This window comes from Liolophura sinensis, chromosome 6 (genome assembly GCF_032854445.1).
Source record: "Liolophura sinensis isolate JHLJ2023 chromosome 6, CUHK_Ljap_v2, whole genome shotgun sequence".
NCBI classification, from domain to species: Eukaryota; Metazoa; Mollusca; class Polyplacophora; order Chitonida; family Chitonidae; genus Liolophura; species Liolophura sinensis.
In genome coordinates this window covers 59,922,804-59,946,109 of record NC_088300.1, presented here as the reverse complement: position 1 = coordinate 59,946,109, position 23,306 = coordinate 59,922,804, and the positions used below count along the sequence as shown (strand labels likewise).

General features: G+C 36.8%; 1 protein-coding gene across 1 annotated transcript; it reads right to left on the bottom strand.

Annotated features, from left to right (window-relative positions):
• Positions 1-240: 240 nt before the first annotated feature.
• Positions 241-21,821, bottom strand: LOC135466721 (protein XRP2-like). Its single transcript, XM_064744373.1, has 9 exons — positions 21,664-21,821; positions 12,516-12,633; positions 11,972-12,063; positions 11,336-11,508; positions 8,253-8,356; positions 7,593-7,721; positions 6,503-6,583; positions 5,894-5,993; positions 241-4,319 (listed from the first exon to the last, which is right to left on the bottom strand). The coding sequence occupies exons 1-9, from the start codon at positions 21,741-21,743 to the stop codon at positions 4,144-4,146; spliced, it is 1,053 nt and encodes a 350-aa protein (XP_064600443.1). The 5' UTR covers positions 21,744-21,821; the 3' UTR covers positions 241-4,143.
• Between the last annotated feature and the right edge of the window lie 1,485 nt (positions 21,822-23,306).

Below are 23,306 nucleotides of genomic sequence, written 5' to 3'. Positions count from 1 at the left end.
CTGACAACTGAGCAAAGGGACAGTAAGATCTCGTGTTTGAATCCAACTCTTCTTGTATCAGCTGCAGCTTTTAGTGCTGACATTTTATCTGATGCCAGTACTTCTGTTTCTTTCACCATAAACCAGACTGCTGTCATAGAATGAAATATGCTTGGATACAGCCACCAAGCAAATACCAAGTCTACGATTCCTAAATTTACTGGCATTTGAAAGTAACTTTAAGTCGTTTCTAGTATTCTAGCAAGTTTTATTAAAAGCAACATGGTCAACAGTAAAGACTTTCACTCACAGTACAAACACATGTACAATGTATAAATAAATAAATTACACAAACATGTACACTATAAACAATTCACCAGCTGGTTATGGGCAATTGGCAGAATAAAATCAGCTTGTTTCACAATCAGCCTTTTCTTCCCACATCTCTAACAGAGTTACTTCCCATGGTAACTGCACTCTTCTTAAACTGGATTAATTCACTTGGTCATTGGCTTTAAGTTACATAAAATATCAGTTGAACTTATTTCTGCATATATCACACAATAGATATACAGGTATAAATCACATCTCTTTGTGCTTATCACAACAGGCTAGACTAGATAAGGGACATCATAACAGATAAATAATAGGACTGACATCAAGGTCCCCTTCACAGCACATAAACTGAAGCATAAAGAGCCTGATCATGTTAAACTGCCAATATGACTGAACCATTTAAGTTACATGTTTAAGCTGATAAAAATGCGCCCAACAAAAGAGGCTGCTGATTTGGCATGATTGGTACTTATCACTGAATGATTGACCAAAAATCATTTTGGTTGCCACAGTAAAAGAGCCTACATGAACTGGTTCTTCCCACAATTAGTACTCTAAATACAATTATACAAGGAGGGTACAAGTGGGCCTCTCTTACCACCTGGCACCACCGATTTAATATGTACGAATATGCAATACATTACAAGCTATGTACTTATCTACACAAATATGGGCACTGTACTCCAGAACACTTTTACATGTATGTACATCCTTGTACATTTGTGACACCTTAATTAACAATATCAAAATATTAGATGTCCAGAGAAAGATAAATTATAATCAATAATGCAGTATGAGCAAACCTATATAAATAAAGTATGAACACAATACAAAAGTTGTAGAAAAAATATACATAGAAATATTAAACCTGGACGAATTCTAGGCCACTTTATATGGCAATACCAATTAAACAACACAGTAGAGTGCATGAGATTTTTTATTAACACAGCAAACACGGAGGAAGGCTGGCCCCTCAAGTATTCCCAGCTCACAGATCTGCATGCTAACTCTGACACAAATCTAAAGAAGTGTGGCTTACAACAAAAGCCACATGCTGATGGTGTGAGAACCTCTGTTCAGTCAGTTAACATTCAACTCCTCTAAAAACAACACACCTGCAAGACACAAATGCACACTTTAAGCTGCCTTGACAATCTCCCACATTTTCCCACAATTCAACCACATGTAAATCTATGCTACTACATAACTCAGCTTCTTAAAAGAACTTCACCTTGCAAATATATATATATATATACATATATAACCTTTGCACTCTACGCCAATAAAACATAACTGACTGACTTAATTGTTATGTGTATCAGACATTGATAAGGATAGTGTCAAACTCAGTTACTAAAGTGATGGGACTATGTGAACAGTTATGTAGTGCAACATAGCATACTAAGTTTGCTATTTAAAAATGCACTATCAGAGGCCTATTAAGGTATTAAAATGACACTTTTGATGCCAAACCCATGATTTTCTGGTAAGAAATGAATCAGTCTTCACAAAAAATCTTTTCCATGGCATTATAAGGTAAATGAATCAATAAGAATCAAACAAAATGTGTCACTTAAAATGTGATAAATTTTAGGTGTAATACGGTAATAATTGTTTGAGAAATTACTGTGTACTAGATTTCGTAAATCAACTATATGTACCATGAGCAAAGCAATAGATACAGAGAGCATGTGCTGATAACATTAACTAGGGAAAGATGACATTATCAGCAAACAACAGTAGCTTTGGCAGGATTCTTACATAGCTACAAATTTTCATCTCACCTCATATGAGACTGCACTAACCTCACACACATAGCCCTTTAATATAATGATGATGTGAAATGATGCATTAAAGTCTTCTTTCTTTTCTTAACCTTGTCAGCTAAATCAGCTTCAGTCAAATTTAACAGGTGCCCAATTCAGAACATTCTAATGAATTCACTTTAAGGCAAGAAAATAATTCTTTCTGTGGATCTGGGGTCTTTTTCGTAGGGTGCACATGGCATCATACATATGACACTTTCATGGCTGCCGTGGTAGGCCTACATGTAGCTAGGTACACGCAACGCTACATGCACTTTGCAAAACAAGCTTTACATAATTAAGTATACATGTATTATCAAATCTGTTCATCATATCAATCCATATGACATAACAATCCATCCCTGCCTAACATATGTCACTGATTATTTACGAATATGTAGTATACAATCGTGTAATCCAAGCTGTAGATCAAATACATTTACGTTAAACCACAAATTTATAAGAACTGCATTTCTATGACAATATCAAAATCAATGACTACAATAAATAAAAATAAATTATGTCCAACCATAAAACATGTATAAAAATGACCATGTACAAGAATTACAGACAGCATAGCATGGCAAATTTAACATCAGAAACTTTTTACATACATATACAGTACCAAAAACAAAGACACATGTTAAAGCATTCCTAACAAATTAATGGCAATTATGTCATATGAGGTTTATACAGTCAAAACATGAACACTACAAAAAGATGAGATTAACCCAGAGCTGGTTAAGACAGCTGTCTATAATGTGGCGGTATATGATATAACACTGGTGTACTCCATCATACAGCTAAAAGGTATTCAACACCTGAAGAGAAAGCCACCACATTTGAGATCACACAAAGGTTATTAGCAAAAAATATGATAGCCAGACAAGAAATTCCTGATGGATTTTAATTAGCATTAATGTAAGTTCTGACTAGAAGAGGTAAATGTAATGGAGCAAACAGGTCTTCGGAGGAGAATGGTATTGGGGTGGGGGGATTTAGGCTGTTCCCACCACAATAATACTGTATGAGTACTTACATTGCTTTGTTAATCTTCCATGCTTCCCAGACCCCTGCCCTACCCAGCCTGCCCACTTCCTAAAATCAAACCTGCTTCTGTCAACCTTTAAGCATGGTGGGTTCAAATCCAAGCGCCTGTTGGTAATGCTGATCCAAGGGAGATAACCTACATTCTTCTCTCCTGAACATGGCCAGTAAGTACATGGTCATTAAAGCTGAAACTTTCCCATCAATTTAACACACCTATCAAATGTTTGTTAATCAAAGAATCTGATAATTTTTAATTTTAGACACAACTTGATAAGAATCATCAGAGATAAAAACCAGAAGTACTCTACTTTCTTGTGAGAAGGTATTCTTATATATCTGTGTACTAATTTGGAATGAACAAGGGTGACACTCAATTTTTGAAAATCTTACAAATGAACCGACAAAGGTGACAAAACATGATGGTTTGTGAACCTTGCTTTCATGTATTAAAAAATGAGAGTTAATACACTGATGAATGGTCATTACATGATTCAAAATAGAAAATTTGGACGAATCAAAAGAAAGGTTGGATACAACTGGTCAATTTTATTACTGACCAATCAAACTCTACCACACGTACATAATCAGTGCATAATTTTGTATGATTTTTGCATGAGGAAGTTCCTAATGAATTGTGTGTGTGACCAGCAGTGAGATCAGATCTCCAAAAATCAGGCACTTTAACATCTGTAATCACCTGCGTTAGTCAATACCTCTGCTTAGTTCATCACTTCTTCACCTACTTCATTCTAATTACTACAAATAATAACTACATGTAACTTTGGCCTATATCTCCACAGTGCTACAGGAAATTTCAAGGATGACAGTATTTACAAGGTATAATTTTTTTGTAGTTGGATGTCAGAAAACTATTGTAAATTAACCGTGAACTATGTTTGGTGTTCTCATAAAGCTCTCTGGCTTTGGACTGCACAGGCCATGTAACATTTGCTTCCCTTGCCCATGTCCCTCATCACACTGCCATCTGCATCTCGGCGAAGTTGTAGAAGTTCTCAACTTGCTGGGTGGCCAGTGCTGGACTCTGGCTGACAAACACCAATCCAGTGGTTCCTGTTGTCAGATTCACCACACACTCCTGACAGTGTTTGATACAGTCCTTACCACTGTACTCCAGGCCTATCACTGGACCTGACAAAGAGAAATCAGGAAACTTTTCATTTTGATGGCATTTAACATGTATAATAATAACTTCATCCTTAAGATTAACTGAATGAGGGACTGAATAATTGATTCACAAATAAATGCCATTATCAAAAGACTTCAGCTACAATAAGTTAAATGTAAAATCCCTTTGCCAGCACTACATGTATACTGTAGTTACATTCTTAGATATTCATTCTTACAACATCTGAGGGGTTAAACATCATACTCCAGAATGTTCCACTTACATGAAAGCATTCAGCTTTGTGCTAAGAGGAAACAAGAGGTTTTCTTTTACTAGCATTACTTTAATACTTAAACTCTACATGCAGATCTTTTATGATAATGGAAGACTCGAAGACAAGTTACACATACAGTCCAAATGACAGCTGAATGCAACATTTTCTTCTGTGAAGTTGCAGTGCGTGTGTACTTCATATATGTTTTATGAGCACAGATAGACCGATAATTGTGACGTAGTACAAGAAAGAACAAATGAGTTCACAGCTTTGGACCATCTATAGGCAGGAAGAGGTTTTACCAGTTCCGCATTGCGCATCATTACATTATTCTGCTGTTGATAACATCTGCATATGGGTGCATTTCACTTAAATACTCAACTCTGAAATTCTACCATATTTTCCCCAAAATACCTATTCACATATTTTATTGACGTTATATGCTGTTACTCAAGAATTTTCACATTTGTCATGGCATTCAATCTTTGGATCAACGAAACCAGAGTGCCCACAACAAACCAATATTCATCTCATCAGATACGTGGCAAACCTCCTGCCTTCAGACTGCAGCCAAAGTACAGAGACCTAGACTGGTCAGGGGACTGACAGTGCCAAGGCTAGTGCTTAAACAGTCTGATTCAGAAAGGGCTTCTTAAACCAGAAGAAAACTTAAAAACATGACACTATAGGCTGAAAAGAACACATTTTTTTTATATCTGGTGGTGCCTGCTGCATAATTTTTCGACCTTTCCTCGCCATACAAGTAACGCCTGAAAACAGCAAAGCTGGCATAAATTGCTGAGTCCATCGCATCCTCCATCTTTCACAGCCTGTAAATTATGCTGGGGGTGTGTTGCCTCTCAGCCAATCAGAGTCGTTAAAACTTCCAGCTTGTTTGTGTAAACTCGGAACCTAAATCCAACATTCCGGCTTCCTGATCGTCAAGCAGAAAATGAACTGTACTGTTCACAACCTTCTGGGAAGAAGAGTTCTACCGGAAATGTACGAACTGCACTTCAGCAGTTTCCGACAGTAATTCTCCTCCTAACACAGAAGACTTCAGGACTACTTCTTAGGCAAAATGGAGTCCCCCACAGCGTATTTTGGCGCTGACTTATTTATAATTTATCAACTTGTGGTACATATTAGAATTTTTTTATGGCATGCATCCGCAAGGAAATACATACTCTTTTCAATGGTATTTGAATGACATTTAAATTTTCTTCTCCTTTCTTTATTTTTATGAGGTACTTTCAAATAAAGAGTTTTTGTGTGTAGAAACATGAAGGCAAATGCTCCAGAAAGGTAGGATGGACAACTGACCCTGCCTGACTACTAGGTCGTAAGACTCTGAGCCAAACACTCTCTGTGAATCCTCTGGCCCCATGTCCACTTCCTTGGTCTGAATCAGATCGCAGTCAACCTACAAGTAAAACAAGCTATTTAATGCCATACATGCTAAATATGCGAAATGTATGCATGGTGCAACCTGTTTGTTTAAACAGAAAATAAAAAATTAAGCTAATATCATACAATTTTTGGAGCCTTTATTAGTTATAGAAACCAAACCATGTCAGATGGACAAATCTTCAGCGAAAACAAGGGATAAACTCACTGGTTTCAACGACACATGGGATAAAAAAAACACAAGGTTACCTGATAACAAGTTTTAACTCTTAAAGGTTTTCTTTCTGGACAGAAAATATTAAGCTACTGTGGCATATTTTGTTTTAATTTTTTTCCAAATTTATTTGTAATTTGGACTCATGTTTTGTCTTTTACATTTTTTCACTAAAAAAAATGAGTTAGTGACAACCCTGGTGATGTATATGTTACTGAAATCAATGCTAAACAAATGTATATCAACAAATTTAAATCCCTCATTGGACACTACTACAGTCACTACTGCATAATGAACAGTTCCAGACATACCTGTAATGCTCGCACTGCTTCAATAAAGGCCAGGGCTCTGTCATGAGAACCTCCATCATTGAAGAAAACAATCAAACAGCACTGAAGACAAGAAAAATATTGTTCCTAATTAAACAACTATATGTATTTTACATGTACAGACCTTAATCGCTGCTGGCAAAATTAAGTTTTATGCTGTCCAGCAAACGAACCATATATTCTTTAAAGAAAGTAACAGTTATATATATAAATAACACATTAAGATATAATGGAGAGTTGAAAGAGTAAGTCAAAATCCCTGCCTTGGGAACAGAATTTTTCAGCTCTCGTTTTTTGATGGGGCCTTGGTGATAAAAAATGGACGACGTCATTGAAAATCACTTGTCTTCCACCAATGTGTCAAGTCACACGGGAAAGTCGGTCCTCAGCATGCCAAAGGCTGGTGGTTTATGACAGGCATACTGGCTTCCTCTACCCATAATAATGACCTCAATTATATTACACAAGTGAACAATTCTTAACTAAAGAACTGAACAAGAATAAAACAAATAACTAAAACTTCAAAGCACTTTCAGCCAGGGCCATCACTGTACACTGCCAAATGATAGACAGAATAGCCATACTTCGGTGCACAACGGCTTTGGGAAATCATTGACAGTGCAGCAGAAACTAATATGTCAACAGATTATATGTCTTTCCAGATGCCGTCTATACCTCAATGTCAAAGCAATGGGATTAATATTTATGTCCGAAATAAAAAAATTTGTGGTATTCTTTAAACGTTTCTAGCAAGAAAACCACTGATCGTAAGTTCAAATCCCTCGGAACTTAGCGGAAAGAGCATGTCTTGGGCTACAATGGAATAGGTGTTTGCAAAACTTCAGGCATAGGGAAATTTTACAGCAAAATTTCAAATCAATCGGTGAAACGGTCTGGGCTGTAGTGAGCTCACAAAATCGGTGGAATAATAATAACAATAATCCCAGCGATTTCATTAAGTGTCTCGCACGGCTACCTGCGTGGACCCTGAAATAATTAATGCATGACGTTATATGAATAAAACAAGCAAATCTATTAGTCATAATCAGAGATCCAATGTGTTCCAATTTACCTCATCTGAAGTCTTCCTTTTTGGTCCCAAGCTCTGAGGTATAACAGACTTAGTTGGGTCCAAATCGATTTGCATCTCCGAGAACTGCTCTGTTGTTGGGATAGGGACATAGTCCTCTACTTTGGCCTCCTGCAAGTATCAACACAATGTTTTCACATCCACACATTTTCAGTAAAATGACAACTACTGGGCTATACTTTCACAGAAACCTGAATCCAAGACATGCTGAACACAAACATACATCTCAGGGTGCAATGTTAACTTTATCCTTACACCCTGCATATACAGTGAGGGAATGTTTACACTGCATTCATGAATACACCTGCAACCATATAAGGTTTTCTTGTCGTCTTGCCTCTCCGGCCGTATGTGGGAAGGTCTGCCAGCAACCTGCGGATGGTCGTGGGTTTCCCCTTGGCTGTACCCGGTTTCCACCCACCATAATGCTGGCCACCGTCGTATAAGTGAAATATTCTTGAGTACGGCATAAAATACCAATCAAATAAATAAATAAACAAATAATAACTTGTCGTCTTGCAGTCAAGTCTCTCATTACTGAATCACAATGGCCCATGTTAAAAGGATAGGTTGTGGTTACAGTAAGTCAATGACTTTTTGGACATAAATCAGCTAAAAGAATAACAATCATCACCCACTTACCAAAGGTAGTAAATTGTAATTATTCTCTCCTGGTACAGGTGTGAAATCATGGACAATACTCCAGCTATTGTTGAAAATACTTAGACCAGCTGAGCGGAACTGACCTGAAAAACACAAATCATACATAATCAGATCTTGAAACTCAGAACAGCTATCATGAACCAAACTGCAGACTTCAGAATACTTTTGGTTCATTACAGAAAACCTCTACTACTATGTCCCCCACTCAATGTAAGAAGCAATAACTTTCTTCTTACAATGCTCATAAATACCACTTTTACTAAAGTATGTCTCAGTCAAATCAAATAAGCATAAAACTCGCCTCATTTGTCAGTTCTGTGATGAACAAACTTCAGACTTCTCAACTGTTACAGAGGTGCACTTTAACAGCCACAGCTGGTTTGAGGAATTGTAATTAGGCACTGGTTTGAGGAGTCATAATTAGCTGCTGGTTTGAGGAGTCATAATTAGCTGCTGGTTTGAGGAGTCATAATTAGCTGCTGGTTTGAGGAGTCATAATTAGCTGCTGGTTTGAGGAATCATAATTAACAGCTGGTTTGAGGAGTCATAATTAGCTGCTGCTTTGAGTCTTAATTAGCAGCTGGTTTGAGGAATTATAATTAGCTGCTGGTTTGAGAAGTCGTAATTAGCTGCTGGTTTGAGTCTTAATTAGCAGCTGGTTTGAGGAATTATAATTAGCTGCTGGTTTGAGTCTTAATTAGCAGCTGGTTTGAGGAATTATAATTAGCTGCTGGTTTGAGAAGTCGTAATTAGCTGCTGGTTTGAGGAATTATAATTAGCAGCTGGTTTGAGGAATTATAATTAGCTGCTGGTTTGAGGAATTATAATTAGCCGCTGGTTTGAGGAGTCGTAATTAGCTGCTGGTTTGAGGAGTCGTAATAAGCTGCTGGTTTAAGGAGTCATAACTAGATGTTTGTTTAAGGAGTCCTAATTAGCTGCTGGTTTGAGGAGTCCTAATTAGCTGCTGGTTTGAGGAATCATAATTCATAAATCATAATCAGGTAGAATAAGAGAAAACTTGACTGCAGAATAAATGTCAGAGGAATGCAAACCAGCTAGCTCAACCCTTATCTGCCAGGGCAAGAGAAAAACATGACAGACTTTGTTTTAAGGTCAAGTTTCGATGATCAATAAGAAATCAATAGTCTGGACAGCTAGTCGATTCCTAACACAAATACATCACAATGTCATCTAAACCTGACTGAAGACTCACACAAATCCGGTCAACAGAGTCTTCAACATTTTTATATTCATATTTACAATTTAATTCCAGCAAATTTTATGCCTAAAAACATGTTCTCAATCATCAAAAAAAAAAAGGAAAATTCATCTAAATAAAAGAAAATAATAATAAATTTAACCACTCTATGTACTTGTGACCAAAACAGTTGAAAGCAGTCATGAGTTACAGCAATTATTATACGACGCTTTGGGACATGGGGATTGCTGCACGGTCTGGGACTAGCTATAAATGTCAAAGGTCTGTTCTTGCTTAATCAATTTCTAGCCAGCACGAAGGCGTGACAAAAGAGTGTGCTCCCATTTGACATACCATGCTTTAATGTCTCTTAACACGTTTCCAACTAACTATTGGTTACAAGCAGCTGTGTAAGTGTACAAAAGACTAATACCTAAGGTGCCCTGAAACCCTCAAACACAACCACACTGACTTGATAATAAATGGTTCATTCCACATGGCCCCGTCTATTGACAGGGACTGCAGGTCATTTGGAGTGCTGGAGAAACACAAATGAGTTCAATAAAACACATTCACTGTGTTATTATCCTTAATGGAATCAATGCTAAGAATGGTTTCATTGAACTACCTGCACTAAGAGTCAAGGGGTTAATTAAATTTTCCCTCAAGTTTTCCTTTTCAAAAAGGCACCTCTGCATGAGGGTACGTGCCATGTTATTTTATATAAAAAAAATTGGCATCGGCCTGGAAAGTTCAAACATCCTATAGCTGGACAGAATGAAAATATATGTGATAATAATTATATGAGAGATCACTGCAGAGTTTTGCTTGAAGAATTTGTCACTTATAAGATGACTGTTAAGTTAATGGGTAGAGGAAACCAGAATGCCATGAGTAAACCAACGGCCTTTGGCAAGAAAATCATGTACCTCTTGAATTAAAGCTGCAGCTAAACCAGCCAGAGATAGATTTAGACCATGTGACAATGGCCAAGTGCCAGACACTGAGCCAGCTCTTTGCCCTTCTGAGACATCGAGGACCCTGCCAGATATGGATTAGCCACCTTAATAACAATATGATCAGTACATGTACTACCCTCCTTTTTCACATGCAAGATACATTATGTCTTCTTGAAAAAAACACCATTCGAAACAATTTTATAATCTCGTCAGATAAAAAAAAAAGACAAAATGCATTACAGCTATTTTCTCAAAAGTTCAAAAAAAAAAAAAACATAAAAAAGATTTATGCATTACTATCACTCTATTTGATTCAAATCAACCCTCATAATAATCACACATGTACTTGTTGGTAAATTATATCCCTACAGTGTATCTCTTGCCATTCTATGTGTGCCATGTAAATTTCATAATGTAGTGTACATGTACAGTGAACTCCTGCAACCATCCAGAGTTTTTGGTGGTCTGCTCTTCTTTTGTTTCTTTGGCAGGTATGAAACATTAGTGTATGTACACCAACCTGAAATCCTTGAGAAAACTGAATAACTACAATTGTTTAAGTTTGTCCATGAACCTGAGTTAGTACAACTTTCCTTGTCCAAAAGTCAAAGATTTCCCAAGGACTTGACAATCAATTGATGGAACATTCAAAGTCTTTTCAATTCCTAAATATAGCCCTTGTTTCCTCAAACATATACCTGTAGTTCCATGTAGGCAGGTGAAGATGAGCAGATTTATAAATTACATGTTAAACTTGTGTAAAGTGAAACTCCATTTTCTAGCTCCACATAAAAACAATGCACCTATTTTAGGTTGCGTTGTCATGATTCTTTGTTTTTTTTTTCCAGAGCCTGGACTTTTTTCAGCCCCAAAACAAACCCTGATGATCACTGAACTTGACTCACTTTCCAGTTCTGGGTAGAAATACTGAAAACAGCCCAGTCGGACCCCTGTTGATGACTCTATGATTGGTTGAGTGACACAGCAGAGGAACACATCCATCTTTTGACAATCCCGGGTTCTGAACTGTTGGCAGGCCACCACAAACTTACACTGCTTACAGTCTCTGATGAATACGCTGGCCAAAGCAAACAAAGACAAAAATACATCCACACATACACATACAACTGCAAGTATATTTGAATTTACATATATATACTTGTTTGATTGGAGTGTAACACCATGCTCAAGAATTTTCCTCTTAAATAATGGAGCTAGTGTTTATGGGTGGAGGAAACTGGAATGCCTAGAGCACTGAACCAACAACCTTTGCCAGGTACCTCATATACCTCCAGGCTTAAAAAAGCATCACAAACAGCGGGTGCTGCAATTAAACACCCAACTTCCCACATACATCTATATATAAACTTTGAGATATCTGAACAATTTACACACAATATAAGATTTTCATTCAGCAGACATGTATGTACCTTTCAAAAAGTCTTTCACTACCATGCATGTACATGCACCTTTGACAAATCAATTTGAATAATTTTGTTATCATTTAAATACTTTAACTGTTATTAACTTCATTCATTTACCTTGTACGAATGGGACCTAGAAAAATCCTACAGTTAATGCAGTCATCCACAGTCACAGTTGCTATATGATCAAATATGTAGATATCACAATTCTGGAACATAAACAATTTATACCACTGATTATACAAGACTGACTAATAACAATGGTAGTTCAGCTAAAATGAGTAAAACCTGTAATTCAAGGAGAGTCAATTTAACCATGTAAAATTATATTTACATGTGACTCAGGAAATTTTCAATGATAAATGGAGCTTTATTACTGAAGTATCCAAAAGTCACAGAAGTAAATAATTTAAGTCACACTAAACTGTGTGTAAATTTTTTCGCACAGTTTTGTACCCAAATACATGGCGGGATTGTCCTTTTCCTGTTTACAATAACAAGCTACATGTACAGTATAGTATTATTAAATACCTAAATTACATGAATCTGCAAAGTGTAACAGACAGTCACTTTCACTGGTACTATGAAAATTTCATGTGTTTTGTTTGTTAAATACATGCAGAAATTGTGTTCACCTTGTTCACATTGTGCAGGCACTCACCTCACAGTTACGGATAATGAACTGTTGGCCATTCACGGTTCCTGGCTTCCTGCCCACTGTTTCATCTTTCACATTTTCAATGATAAAATCTTGCACGTTCAATTTTTCCCTCTTATCCCTGTAAAAATGTAGCCACATTTTGATACATTTCAAGCTGTATTTTTACCTTACTTTTAATAATAATATCTAACATGCAAACATCATTTTTTATCATGACATGCATTAACATGGGCATTCCCTGATCACAATGAAATGATATAATATACATACATATACTTTAAGACATACCTTGCTGAGCAGACTTTGATGAGATACCTGTATGTGGAATGGGGGAGTGAAACATTTATAAAATCTGAATTATTTCAATTCAGGAATTACCTATATATCAAGGTACATCATAGATACTTTAGTAACTTTGGCTACAGGAATGTTGTGAGAGTCGACCATGGCTTTCAGTTCTATACTGTTGCATAAATACAGTCACTAAATGATACAATAACCAGAAGAGAAAGGGCCTGGCAACCCTTTTCCAAAGTCTTCATAAGTTTATTACAACTTTTCCCACAAAACCTTGTCGCTTCATCGTGCTACATAACACAGCTGTAAATTGAATAAATTTTCAAGAAATCTGACAAACAAAAACTTGTGAAAGCCCTCCCAGGCAGTCATCTTGGTGATGTTCATTAAGCAAAAAATGAAGGATATTGTAAAGGTGTCTACTTAGTTCCTCAACTTCAACATACACATACATGTAATAGTAAAACCCAAATCCTTCATAGAAGTACTACATCTACATGCTATTGCATACATGAAGGATTTCAGTCCTTGTTAACTAAGATCTACGTCAGGTGTGTGATGTCTATATTATTAAAGTTATGTATGAGATCAAAAGAGTCAACGATGAAACAACCACGCATTTAAAACTTAATATTATTACAGGGAATACAGAGAGAATCTCAATGGCAAACATGAACATGTGCACAGTTTTCAAAAAACCTACATAGCAAGGGCCATGGCATGATAGTAACCGTGAACAGGTGGCCACCAAAATGGTATTGTGACAAGGTGGCAATTGTGACAGACTTCTGCTTCAAGGTGTGACATACCTCTGTCTCAAATCTGTATAAAAGCTTTCTTGATTGCTACACAAGCTTTCTTTACAAGGACAAACACATACCTCATGTACACATTAACAGCTTTGGAATTACTCTGTTGAAACATGTCCCATAGCAAAACACATTTATAAGGCTTCCTTCACTATTCGAGATAGGTACAAATAAGCATTGCAAAATGTGTTTGTCTGGCATAAAAGCCTCCAGGTAATTAGATATTTGGACAACCACAGAAAGAGTATTAAGTTTTGCTGATTTATAAGGCTGCTTAAGCCGGCAGATCCACAGATGGACTGTAATTTCCCAGCAAAATTTGCCCCTGTCAAATATAATAATTAAGGCTGTAGAATTTAGGTATTTGGTAATATCAAAGCCTGTGAAAGTTTAAGATAATCAAATGTAACATTCTTCTTTTTAATGTTCCCATGTTGTACATAACATGTACGGAAACTGATCACTATACTAAACCTTCAATCACTCAGCATTTCTTATACTCACACATTTCCACAATTACCCTCCAGTCCGAGCCAAACAGAACATGGGAACAAGCAAGTCATTGGTCTAATCCCAAACAATCAGCAGGTTATAGACTAATCACAAATAAACTCAAGTTCTAAGGTAGCCAAGTCAATAATTAGGCATGCATCTTGTGGATATCGATGTCAGGTGATTCAGGTCAAGTCAATCTTCAGGATAAGTAGATTTCTGCACAATTACATCCCACAGCACCAATGCAAAAGGCTAAGCAGCCTGTTCCAATCTACCATCTAAACCACTGCAGAGCTCAAGATCCGTAGCCATACTTGGCAACAGCTTATGTTGACGTGTGAAGCCGTGCACACGAGGAGTGTAACGGGGTCGTTTGTGACTGTACGCCTATCTGCATACCCAGGTGGGTTAATGAGGCAATAGTCATTAAACACCCAGGCACTTACAGAAGATACATATCCCAGTCCAGGGAAATCGATGAAGCATACATTTATTATGAGAGCTTCAAAAGGTTTCCTTTGGCTGTGCTCTTAGTTGGCTGCCCCATACAATGCCGAGTGATTACCGCAGTGGACAATGTACCTGCGCAAAGTAGAATTCACAAGGAAAACCTCAACGGCAAGGTCACCATTCAAGGAAAGTCAGCCCACTGTAGTTACATGTAGGAAATTATACATAAGTTTTTAGTTAATATCAAAATCGATAGCACTTTAACAGTGCTAAGAATGCAAGAATAGTTTTTTACCTTAAAACAAAACAGAAGAAGTATTATGTTTTCCGCTCAACGAATTTCCTTTAAATCAAATAAATGATTTAGTACACTGAAATAATTTCCCTTCAACCATTTTCCTAGTTTGTCTGGCCTAGTTTGGCCTTTGTAACTAAACCTTATATACCATTTACCCAAACCTCTCAGCTAAGCTGTTCTTCACAATACTATAGGGTGACCCACCATAATGACTGAAGAGGGTATATTATTACATGCCCATTGTTGCCCATTCAAAGAATCCACAATGAACTCCTTACCTCACAATGTAGGTAAAACATGATCTGATCAGGCATTAGAACTTCACCTACATGTACCAGTGGATCCATGTAACTGTATGAAACTTTATAGCATTTAATTGGATCAAAAGTTTTGATTTATTTATTAATTTGATTGATGTTTTACATTAATCAAGCCCACATTCTAATACATGCACCTTTTCAGGGAGCCAGCAGAGCATCAGCTCAAGTTCAATTTGAACTCCAACAACAAGAAAATATGTCAAAGATCGATTAAATATTGTTCAACAAGGTTCATTTCAGGCATAAACAAGCTGACTTAATTTTATAATGATCATACATGAATCAGTTGAAGCCAATGTTGAAGCCAATAATATATCCTCAAGTAAAAACTGTCCCATGCATTAAACATTGGCCTTTTACAGATGGAACATTCCACAAGTTGGGGATACAAACAACTGACACCAGCAGCTCAGCAACTGAAAAATTTAACATCTCAGACCAATGCAAATAAATGTAAAATATTATTTTTTGCCTGAATTGACAAAACCTTTAGAATGTAAAAACAGTCTAACAATGAAAATAAAATAAACCCTATTCAGACATAATTAAATCTTCCAATCATTTGCAAAGCCTATCACATTAGGGGGATTTGGGCCCTCTACATTCTTTGTCATAATCACCGTAACCTAGAAACTGTATAATAGCCATCAAGAAGTATGGCAACCTGATCTAGAAAAACCTTAAGTCAAACAAAAAATCATACCAAAATAGCCAATAGAAAAGAATACTAATCTGAGATCAATACAACAAACATTAAGGCTAAAATCCCGGCTTTGTAGCAGCCTCTACAAATCCACATGTATTCTTTCTACATCGCTGGCAGTGAAGTACTGTAACTACTCATCAAAGGTAAACCAACAAAGCCAACACCAAAAGTTACTGGTCACATGAAGTTGTCTATACATGTGCATTTGTATGATATTTTACTGCAACATGTTTATTCAAACAGGCTTTTAGTAACCTTATGAAAAACTCAAATCTCAACGGCTCAACAGAATATTTTGTAATCGGTTTTAATTCGAAGGTTGGCGTCTTCCTCAGAATAAACAGCAACATGCCTCAAACTTTTTTTTTTACAGTGAATAAAATGCAAATAAAGACTGAGGTTCTATGATTTTTTGGACCATATAGAACTGGGTACCAATCAAGTTGAAGCACAATGATGTCCCCGATTCCTTTTGCTACTAAATATGCTCTCACTGCTATATTCCTCTGTTGAAAATGAATGTACATGTAAATACAGTACGAGTGACATCTACATGTACATCTGGGTTTAGAGTTAGAGCAGGCTTCAAACACTTCAAAAAAAAGAATCTGACATCACAGTGCTTCAACCTATAAAGCCCACTGTAGATCCTCAATGGTTTGGGGTTTTTATTCACAGTCCGCTGTGAAAAAAATGTCCAAAAGAAAATATCATGGAAATATGCAGATGATGCATACTACCAGTATGTAAAGTTTCTTGAAAGAAGAAATAAATATATACAAAATTCGAAGATTTCCATATCATATAGACAGTTGCTAGAATTTTTTTTTTTCATACTTCATTAATCTAGGTATATGCATGTATATATCCAGCACTGTGTGGAAAACCTTGCTGTGAGTTTCCAAACTACTTGCATATGGTTACCAACGAAAGCCCTGGAGATATTATAGGCACCACTTCTTCCAGACTCACTGAATTAATACGCATAATGGCAAACAGCATTCAGTGTCATGACATGAACCCGTTTATTCCTGAGTGAGTAACGGCTAATGGGGATATTATCGCTCACCTGAGTCTGGAGAGCAGCAATACTATAGAGTATTGATGTTACATTCACCAATATGTGCATGTATATGTACAGATTAACACTAAAGTGTATTACCAATATAATACATGCATATCCCACATCAGGGTACCAACAAATGCCGTACGACACTTACATGTACTTCACAAGCTACATGTACATGTACGTCCCTGATAATGTCACTGGGCATCAATCAGAAATTTACAAGAATTTCAATTTATTTTATTTATTTGATTGGTGTTTCATGCCGTACTCAAGAATATTTCACTTATACAACAGCGGTCAGCATTATAGTGGGAGGAAACTGGGCAGAGCCCGGGGGAAACCCACGACCATCCGCAGGTTGCTGCCAGACCTTCCCACTTACGACCGGAGAGGAAGTCATTATGAGCTGGACTTGAACTCACAGCGACTGCATTGGTGAGAGGCTCCAGAATCATTACGCTGCGCTAGCGCGCTAACCGACTGAGCCACAGAGGCCCCCACAAGAATTTCAATATTTTAAACTTGCAAACATTTGATATAGTGTACAGAAATTTGGAGACTGCAAAATACTCATAATGATACTGTCAGAGAATATCCTATCACTGATGCTTTTACCCCAACCTACAAACATTTAGAGTAAAAGTAAAAAAAAAAAAACATTTTGTTTGTGATCTACTCCTCTTGAAGATTGAATGTTGGACATGTGAGGTTTTGGATGGCTCTGGTGTACATATATGTTTTAGACTGTATATTCACTTAGGTTGTTCTGATTTCTGTGACCAGCTTACCACTTGATGCTCTAAAGGATATTGCTGTGTTAATAATATTCATGTTAATTTTAATTAAAGGTTATCATCTCAGGTACATTGTAAAATTTGGTTCTTTGTAGCCGGTATAATGAGAATGAATTTAAACGAACAAACAGTATTTTCTGTCTGCAATAATGCTGTGGGGGTGCTATAATTTATTGCTGAATCATATGATTACATAATGGGAATTTCTACAAATGTTTCTCAATCCGTGTACCTGGCAGATACTGGTAACATGGTGAGAGTCTACAGATTTTTGTGAATCTGTGTACTAGATAACATAATGGCAATTGTCTACAGATATTTCTGAATCTAGTTACCAGAGTATAATGGCGAGTGTCACCAGATGTTTTTGAATCTGAGTGTGAAAACTAGCTTCACCAAGAACTGTGCAACAAAAACTAAACAGTTATGTAATATTATATCATTTATGGGATTCCACAAGGTCATTGTGGATTTTTATTTCCACATGTGTTTTATTGTTAAAGGAACAAAAACTTTTAAAAACCATAAATAAAAAGTTTTATGGTTTATCTGGTGTTGGTTACTTCATCTGACCTTTTATGTTCACATTTTAAAATATCTGTATCCATGAAGTATCATTTTATTACTGTACAATGGCCGCCATAAAAATGCAAATTGAGCCACTGCTGTTTGAGCAGAGGTAATAACAGTGTAATATATAACTGAAATGGTATGGCTATGTACATTATAAAATGTAACAGCTGCAAGTAATTAGCTATGGTATATTATGTACATGTAAATTACTAGTTAACTCTCTTGACAGTGACAGCACTAGACAGAAGATCTCTGTATTTGCTGGTGAATTAAATGCTAGAACTCAGTGGGGGTAGGATATTGTCAGTGTTATTTTTAATACTAAACCTAGTATATATACACACTGCTTCCAATTAGTTTATCCTCATATCTGGGGTTTTAGTGCCATATAATAATCGATGGTATCTAAAATGTGGATTTCTACTCGGCAGGATACAGAGACAACAACACAGGAATTAAGGTGTCATACACGTATACAACTACACGTATACAACATTCAAATTGCCCGCATCCATGTATGTTTGGCTATTCTATCATGCATAGGTCAGCCCTTGATAAATTACTGAATTGTGACATGTTATTTGATTTTGATTGATTTATAAACCTTACATTGTCACTGAAGAGGTTTTTGAGACGTATAATTAATTCCTTATTATAAAAATAAGTGCCGGCATCAAAAGTAAAAGAAAGTTAAAATATGAAGTAAGGTTCATCATAAAGACAAATGAAAACCATGCATAAAAATGCTTTCATTTATTTTTTCAGGGTGTTGAAAAGCATTCAAATATTTGAAAACTATGGTGGGTTTTATGAGCCATATTGACAGTATCTAGGAACCCTGACGTCACATCACATTTTTTCCTGATGTTCATAAGGAAGGAATTTTGAGGAGCTTAATTTCAGTAACTTTTCACTCATGGGTAAAAAAAGTTATTCCAACATCCAATGTCGTGATTAGAGTTGGATAAACTTCCTGTGGCGTCCGAGTTCCTGACCTCTGATAGTATGGTCCATAATGCCCACCTTAGGAGTCAAATGTTTGAGCACCTTTAACTCTTTTCACACAAATCTAACACAACGAATGAAAATATATTTATGCATAGTTTTAAGTGGTCTACTTAGTGGTCCCTACTTCAATTTTTAGAGGTGTTTTCCTTTAAGGCCTTCATCTTCTTACCACAGTGAATTTTTACATGCCAACCTTTATGTAAGATAAAATATTTTTATGTACAACAGACTGGAGGTTAATCAGAAATGAGAAGGAGGGTGAGTCTGTGAGTCCATTTGAGCCAGGCGTCCAGATTTCATTTTTTGTTCCTATTTCTCTCCTATGTTAAGTGAAGAAAACATGGAGTCCAAATGGCCTTGCTTTTTTATTTCAATCAATTATTTCAATCATCAGGGACCAGTAGCTAGCTACATATATAAAAAAGCTACACATCTGAAATATATTACATTACATTATGATATGATGTTTTATTTGTATGGGTGCACACCTTTCTTCTTCTCTTTTTTTTTTTCTTTTTACATTGTGAAATTTATTATCAAGGAACAGTTGGCGTTTTATTATGGCTTTATAAATCCAGAAGTGAGCAAGTGCAATAATAAGGCGTGAAAGCAAGAACAGGGCTCATTTTCAGGAGACTGAGTACATAATTTTTTGTAAACCATGTCCCTTGAAGCCATGACAATATCACCTAGCTATCACTTTGAAAAAAGTTCCAGATATATGACTCACAAAGACTTGTCATCTTATAAGGTAGCTAAATCTTCTTACAATATATCTGCACTGTGTATGTATGTAGAATGTAGCACTAACTTTAGTATATAATGTCATGCAGAACTATGCTGACTTGTTGTTTCATATCCCATCATATCCCCTTATAGTAATTGACTCAACATGCTGTTACTCAAATAGAGTTTGTGTACTCTGGCAATCCAACCAACCAGATCATGGCTGTATTGTCCGGGTTGTATCGGCTGAGTCAAACATTTCATTTGACAAGTCAAAGGTGGACTGTAGGTGCATCGCAAATAAACATCACAAAATGAGGATAGCAGACACTATCTCTTTGTGGCTGCAGAAAAATAACTCAAGGGTGCTTGTCAGGAATTAACAGACAAAATACTGCTGACCAGCTGCTGCTGAGACAAGCATGCCACTATACCAGAAAAGTATGATAGCATACCTAGTCAATTAATTTAAAATATTATTAACTGTTGATTTATAAAGTTGTGGTTGATGTCATGTGGCTAAGTGACATCAAGTCCATGAAGAATCTGCTTTTCACAATGAAGATTTGAGAAGTGGTTCAACAGTGATAGGCAGCAACCTAGTCTTTACAGCAAATGTATACAGTGTCAAGCATCTTTACAATGCGGACAGCATGTTGTCTGAGTACACTGACTATATATGTAAGTTGAGAAAAGTTTTTAGATATGCCATAATCCTAACCAGAAAAGTTTGCAACTTGTATTTATAAGCACTACACATGTCTCTTGATGGTTAAATCCATGTTGTAATATCTCCTGCTATGTGTCTCATTATTTAACCGGGTCAAATCATGAATCATGACCATGAGTCTACATCCAACACTCGACAATTTGCAGTTATTTCAGAGAGTGCGAAAACTATGATACTATAAATAACCCAATTTAAAAAAATCAAAATGATACTGCGAGAATAATCCAAGAGAGTAAAAAGGTCACTGTCAGAGAAGAAAACGCTTCAGAAGTATCCTTATGGGAATTTTCCTGTTTAACTGTATGGTGCCTGTCTTGAAAATAAGGTGGTACCCACATAGACTGGATGCTTTCTGCTGAAAAATGATACTTAATCAGACTACCATTACAAAATTGTGCATGGCGATGGGAAGGGAAGATGCTATCCTGTGCATTTGACCTGCTTTGAGACATTGTACTATCTGTTTCCTATCCTACTAGAGTTTGATAAGCCACGATCATGGTGTATACAAACCTAATACTAGTCAGTGTATTCGGATTAAACAGCATGCTGAGAACTGAGATGTGCAGAGGGAGTAATTGTGCTCAGTAGTGAGCACTACATGTATATTTGCAGATGAATCGCCTTGGCTTTGCAGCCAAGCCTTTGCAGGATAGAGACTTTGCATACCATTACACTGAAGTATGTTGCTGTCTCTTTGTCATAATTGTTCATTACACTTGAACGCGATTGCACTTGGAAACACACAAAGGTGTTACCAGAGAAATAAGAAAAGCCCGGGCAAAATGATGTTGTAGCCTACGTGTTTGTCAGCGCTGTCAACGTGCAAGCTGGCAATAAGACATGTGTCTGAACGAGTCGAGTCAAGCTTACCATGAATATTGCTTCGGTTGTATCTTCGGAGATTCTGTCAAAGGCTCAGAACCGCTGAATCTAGAAAATAAGCACCCCATTTTGACAAAATCTCATCAGACCCGAGATTCTAACTGTTGCCTTTCCATCAAACACACTCTGTATACAAAACTCGGCCTAGCTTTGCTGTTCCCAAGCTTGAGGTTGCAGCCGGAATCGTAGGTTCACACTGACGGAAACGCTTCATTCTGATTGGTCAATAATCGCTTCGCGACTTGCACAGAAAAGTTGTGTGATGTTTTATGCGACGATCATACTGACATTCGCGTGATTTATATTTTCCCGCTGTACGGCTAGCGAATAATGGTTGATATATCCGCAATTTACCGGTTATTCTCTTACGTCCTGGGCCTAGTTAAACATAAAGGCTTAAACTTGTTAATTTACGACTGTTTCCTACTGTTTCAAGAACCATATAAATGTAAAAGTCTATACAATAATATATGTGACCGTGTGGGTCAGTGGTATCTCATTTTTGTGCACTGGTCGGACAGTAGGCCTATATATGCAGAACTTCATAAAATCAGACTGATTGCCTGCATAGAGTTGGACAGGACGTGAACATGTGTGTAATAGGCCAACCGGTACTATAAAGGTATGTTAATGGCTGTACCTATAAAACAATACAGGTAATTCAAACAGTTGTTAATTATTAATTATGGAGGCTTCTTTCCACATGGTATTTCTAATTTTTATAGTTCCACAGCTGGAGGGGGATATCACGCCAATATATCATATGGCTATGTTGTATGACTGTATTATTCATTTATATTATCAAAAGTCCATTACCTAATGGACATCTGATATGGACATCAAGCTACATGTATGCATTTCTTCTTTTGTCATTTGAATTTTGACCTTAATGTATAGTACCCACGAGCATAAGTTTTTGATGACATGGTTCTATGCTTAAAAGATACATTACACCATTATGTCTCACTGTGATATCAGATCCAGTCACCAGTGAAGGTGCATGTACAAACCCGATTCTCGCTGTTTTGGCCGAAGCTTTTAATCAGGCAGTTTGTCGGATAATGGGTGAAGGTTGGAAGTTTACTCTCTCGACACTTCAGTTTCCTCAGCCCTTAAGTGTGACAGCCATCATATAAGTGAAAGCTTCTTCACACAGTGCTATTTGCATTCTTGAAACCCTCCGGAATGATATCAACAACAATAATTGACAAGTGTAGGTATATGGTGGAACCTCTGGGCTGTGAACTTAACATTAACAAGCTTCTAATTTTAGAATAATTCACAAATGGGAGGTTTATCATTCTGTTACACATGGATAACAATAATTTGGTGTCAATTAAAGGTGTCTGGAAAGAATGGTGATGTTGCAACACTACCACAGCCTGGGAAATGTCCACTGCCACGTAGTGCTAATTATTTATGTATTTGATTGGTGTTTCTTGCCGTACTCAGGAATGTTTCAATTATTTGATGGTGGCCAGCATTATGGTGGGGAAAAAAAACGAGCAGAGCCTGGGAGAAACTCTGACCATCCGCAGATTGCTGACATACCTTGCCACACACGGCTGGAGAGGAAACCAGCATGTGCTGGACCATGTAGTACTATACCTGCAGTCGGTTTCATAGTACAG

Excerpts from the sequence above, each read along its gene's own strand:
- LOC135466721 (XM_064744373.1), bottom strand. The coding sequence starts at position 21,743 with ATGGGGTGCTTATTTTCTAGATTCAGCGGTTCTGAGCCTTTGACAGAA. Across the intron at positions 12,064-12,515 it reads TCATTATCCGTAACTGTGAG|AATTGTGATATCTACATATT; the intron begins GTGAGTGCCTGC and ends TTTATGTTCCAG. Across the intron at positions 11,509-11,971 it reads CTAGGTCCCATTCGTACAAG|CGTATTCATCAGAGACTGTA; the intron begins GTAAATGAATGA and ends TGCTTTGGCCAG.